This window comes from Berghia stephanieae, chromosome 9, assembly GCF_034508935.2.
Source record: "Berghia stephanieae isolate SIO BIC M18660-M18661 chromosome 9, UCSD_Bste_1.3, whole genome shotgun sequence".
NCBI lineage: Eukaryota > Metazoa > Mollusca > Gastropoda > Nudibranchia > Aeolidiidae > Berghia > Berghia stephanieae.
In genome coordinates this window covers 12,122,699-12,127,786 of record NC_088368.1, presented here as the reverse complement: position 1 = coordinate 12,127,786, position 5,088 = coordinate 12,122,699, and the positions used below count along the sequence as shown (strand labels likewise).

At 40.0% G+C, this 5,088-nt stretch overlaps 1 protein-coding gene across 1 annotated transcript in view; it reads right to left on the bottom strand.

Moving 5' to 3' along the window:
* Positions 1-3,781: 3,781 nt before the first annotated feature.
* LOC144979696 (uncharacterized) overlaps positions 3,782-5,088 on the bottom strand; it is a 4,134-nt gene continuing 2,827 nt past the window's right edge. Inside the window, exons 4-5 of the mRNA XM_078926621.1 lie at positions 4,735-4,984; positions 3,782-4,515 (exon numbers count right to left, since the gene is read on the bottom strand). Of these exons, the coding sequence (XP_078782747.1) occupies positions 4,261-4,515; positions 4,735-4,984 (505 nt within the window). The 3' untranslated portion in view covers positions 3,782-4,260. The remainder of the gene's footprint in view (positions 4,516-4,734; positions 4,985-5,088) is intronic.

Here is a 5,088-nt window from a genome sequence, read left to right as displayed (position 1 = left end):
GATGTGATTTGTTCAAGGTCACAGAGTGCAGCAAAGGAAGTAGGGGTGGGGGTACGATATTAAGACCTTACTACTGTACTGTGCTACCCCCCCAAATGCTGTGCTACCCCCCCAAATGCCTATCTGCTGCCCTTAGGCATCTCTCTATGTTGTGAATACCCTTAGGCATCTCTCTATGTTGTGAATATCTAGATTGCTTTGCGACTCAGTGTCATCAAAGATGTTGAGACTTCCAACTCGCTTGGCTCTGATTGAGTCGCTTGATAATCTAAGCTGGATTTGCAAAGTACTTTCGACATATTACCTTTCCTGACAGGATAAGAAACTTCCAACACATGGTTTTCAGCACCATGAGCTTGTTGCTGCTTTGCTCTTGTCTTTTGGGTTCCCATACTGATAAAAATTTCAAGGGTGCATTGCTGCTGGCGGTTACTTGACCTTTTATGATTAGGATGGGGTCTTTTACCTCCTTTTGTTGGCCGAAGGGAGGGATGTCATTGAAATCTTCTGTCCCTTATATATATTATATCTCTATATTTTGTCCCTCTCCCCTATTTCCTTGTCCTGGAATAGGGGTTACTTACTCTTGGCCTCATCCTAGCGGAGATCTTCAGCCAGAGAATATATATAAAGATTATTTTTTTGGTTCATCCCCGAAGGAAAATTTGCCTTTCGATCTATTCCAGGGGAATATTGAAATATTCCATGGCGCAATGCAGCGCAGCACCACAAAGCTGTCGTTGTCCCATGACGCAATGCAGCGCAGCACCACAAAGCTGTCGTTGTCGAGATGACTCGCCTTCATGCCATGACCACAACAGTATTAATTTTTGGGATTGCTGTAGACCCTTTCCGAGTGCTTTTGGCGACTCTTTCCTAGTGATTTGGCCCGACACTTTCCTAGTGCTTTTGGCGACACTTTCCTAGTGATTAAGTGATTTTGGCGACACTTTCCTAGTGCTTTTGGCGTCACTTTCCTAGTGCTTTTGGCGACACTTTCCTAGTGATTTCGGCGTAGTACGCTATGTATACTATCTCTAGGCTGAAAACCCTACCACCAAGGTTGCCAATTTTCCGTAGATTTATGGAATTCAGTATATTTTAAACCCTCACTATATTTTCTATACAGTTAGGAAAAAAGTAAGTACGTCATGTTTTTTTTACAGCAGTTCAGCACTCAGAAAAGGGTCAGTCTGTGTGTTTGCGTAAAATTTCAGTTCAGTAAATTTTTACCTCTTGAATTGGCAATCCTGAGCACGTCAGACTGACTACCCACGCCAAAAACAATACTGCGGTTGTTTTCGTCGTTTAGACATGCTCAGAAAGAAAAATTGAGCTTTTATGTAGAGCAATATCCACTAAACGTGCTCCAGGCGCTTTACAAGTGGTCCCCGACCAACAGCAACACGTAACATGTAGAACGAGACATGATGCCTGTTACTGTTAGGCGATGTTACAATTTTTTTTCCCGACAGACAATGCTGTTGACGGCCAGGTACTCATTTTACACCTGAATACGGTGAGAGAATGTGAGTAAAGAGCCTTTTCCAAGGACTCAACTATGCGCCGAGTGAGGTTCGAACCCAGGACCTTGTGATCCGAAAGCGAGTGTCATACAACAATACCACATAGTCCACACTGTGAATGAATATCATTTCTTACATTGCAAGTACTGAAAGTATTTCTAATGATTTTCATTCTAAATTCAATTTCCGGGGTCCCATTCATTCCGCTATGTATTATACCGTTTTGAGACATGAAGTCGTCTGTGGGCTAGACACTAGAGTGATGGATAGCTCATACGGTGGAGTCACGAACTCCCCGGCCAGGCGGAGTTGTACCAGTTAGGTCGCGGTTCGAGCCCCATCGCGAAATTTTTATTCTCTATTGTCTCCTGGCACTTTTCTACTCACTAAGTTCTTGCTATGACTACTACTGGTACTGATAATGATAGTGTTTTCCGCGTTGCAAAAATGACTATGGCTTAATTCTGGCTGGTCATATTTATTCTCTCCCTTTGCTCTCGATATCCCTTTTTTTAATCATTCCTTTTTTTTTTTTTCGGTAACGTCCTGCGACTATATAAAAGTAAAAGGCTTTGACCAACCCCATTGCCACCCCTGGCTATATTATTAAGCTGCACAGGCACTGTGGTATTAAATATATTTTATATCATATTCTTGGTTCCTGACCTCCCATAGTGGACAGGGAGGTGCATACTGTGTCTTCTACTTCTACTTCTATCCCCTTCCAACATGCTTTCTGTCGTTGTCTTGGAATGAAATTACTTGGTTTTGTCCTGCCCTGGCTGGGAGGGAAACAGTCAAATGCATAGGTTGTTATTTTGAATGTATAATTTAAGCATTTGAGTGAATTCCTCTTTGTTGGATTTTGTCCTTATAGGTGATTTCAAACTAACTACATTGGTGGTATGCTCTTGGAATCTACATCTGATCCCTATTTGTTCCCAGTTACCCTTTGTCTTACTTTCTCTTGGGTGCTTTAATTGTAATTCTATAACTTTTTACTATCCCATTTTCTTCATTTTTACTGGCGCTGATATAACCTTAATGTGTTGCAAACGCCGTAAAACCCTTAAATTGTACATACAACTCATGCTGTGTGCCCTTGCCTTGGATCTTGGAATGAAATTACTTGGTTTTGTCCTGGCCGGATACCCTAGCTGGGAGGGAAACAGTCATATGTGTTAGAATTATGGGATGTGATTTTTTTTTGTCTTGTAAATCATCTCTCTGTTATGCATTGTATTATTTTCGTTTTACATATGATGATTTGTAAACATTTGAGTATGTTCCTCTTCGTGTGGACTTGTGCTTGTGTCAGGATGAGACATTTAGGTTATCTCAAACTAAGTATGTACACTGATAGTGTGCTCTTGGACTCTACATCTGTTCCCTATTTGAACTGATTCCTCTTTGTCTTACTTTTTCTTAGGTGCTTTAAATGTAATTCTATAACTTTTTACCATTCCATGTTCTTCCTTTTTACTGGTGCTGATGATATGTCCTAACTGTGTTGCAAGCGCCGTAAATCCCTTAATAACAAACAATCATTGACCTCTTGTCATTGTTTATCCATGAAATAAGGCATTACGCCATACAGTACAGTGGAGTCCTGACACGGTCACCACTGCGGGCCAGAACAATTGGTTTACTTTATCCAGTATCAATAGAAACATCGTAGATAGGGAACATGCATTTTAGGTTCAACAAGGTGTTGACATGATGCGGATTCCACTTTACTTTTTCGAAGAATTTATCCCGTTATAGTTATAGTTATAGCGGAGATTATTTTTCGTTGCCTTATGAGTTTTGATTACTAATCCTTTTGGTTTTAGTCGGTCTTTACCAATGCCTTGGCTATTTACTTGTACGGACAAAGAGAGGTAGATAGAAGTTATGGGATTTTTAAATACACGGTCAACCCTCTTACTCTTTGGCCTTGGGGTAGGCTGTTTACTGCGTGAGAGTTTGTGTAAGTGTAAGGAAGGCCGCCGTTTGACCTTGGGGCTTGGGTCAATCAGTCAGCTGAGCTCCAATCCCCTGATTAGCGATTATGTCATCTCTAGGTGTATTGGTCTGGCATCGCGGAAAATTGCCATTTGAAATCCCAAATTTTGCCAAATTTTGCCACAAAAAAATGACAATTTTGCCACAAAAAATAGAAAAATTTGCCACATTTTGCCGTAAAAATTGCCAAATTTTGCAAATTTTGTTAACTAATCGGATAACTTTTTTTCGTTCCCGGGGACCGCAAATACTACAATGATCTGAAGATGCACACAAAAGTCACTCAGGTGCAGATCAGAATGAAAAATGATTTAAAACATCAATCTTAATCTTATATCAAAACAAAAGTACGAAAAACCTGCAAAGAGAGGTATCAAAATTTAATTAAACAAGATATTCATAGGAAATAAAACTGTTATAATAAAGGAACACCAAAGCCTTTAAGTTTGCTTCGTTGAGCCGCCTTCTCCTGTCTGAAAATACAAGATTATAAATGGAGAAGGACCTCTCAGCATCAGCAGAATTAAGGCAGGTGTATATGTATCTCTTTGCCAGCGTAGCAAGATGGGGAACATCTGAGCTAACACTGTTCCAAAAAACAGTCAGATCAAGTGGAATGCCTCCAGATGCCGACACTGCTCTTGGACCAAGAGACTCTTTATATCGAAGTACTTCTACACGAGGTACTTCATGAATACCAGGAATGGTCAAAGAATCATTTGAATCAATATCAGTCAGCAATGAACACTAAATTGCAAGGATTGAAGAAAGGTATCTCCTTCAATAATTCCATCCCTGGTTGGCCTTCCGTCGATGAATATTTCTCAAGCTTTTCATTGGCCAAAGAGAAAGCTTGACAAAAACTATCCTGGAGCTGAAGCTTGAGATGTTGGTCCAGGTCATGCGGACAGTGTCTTTCTACATCTTTTAGGGTCACATGGCAAGATGAAAACTGGTCCTTAATTTCCATGAGCTTTGACCACGCCTGGTGAAAATAGAAATAAGAATAAGGCAAGGATTAAAAAACATAAGAAAGTATTTTTGTTTTGTAATTCTTTTCTTGCTCTAGTCAAAGACATTCAACTATAATGTTGTGTCCAAAGGCAGAGTTTCAACAAAGATGGAATCGTTTCATTAATAATGATAACTGCTCTTAATCTTATAAAATAAGATTTAAAGGTAGGAGGAGAAAATGAATATTTACTGTCATGGCGATTGGACGTTGGCTTTGGAATACATCAGTAGCTACAACGATGGACTGAGACTGCTGGATTATAAAGCTCATCTCTGCTTGAATTAACTGGCGCTCCGACACCGAGCAGAGGATATCATTCAAGTAGACTAACGACTCTGGAGCCGTGCGCCCACAGTGCTCCATTTCCTTCGCAATGAATGTGGCAAAGTGCTGCAAATTTTTCTCATGGTATGAGACCGCTTCAAACCAACAATTCCATCTGGATTTTGAAAAGGAAGTAAAAGAAATGATGCATTTTTAATTCATTTGTTAAATTGAATTTTTATTTGAAAAGAAGATAACATTATACCTACTTAATCTATC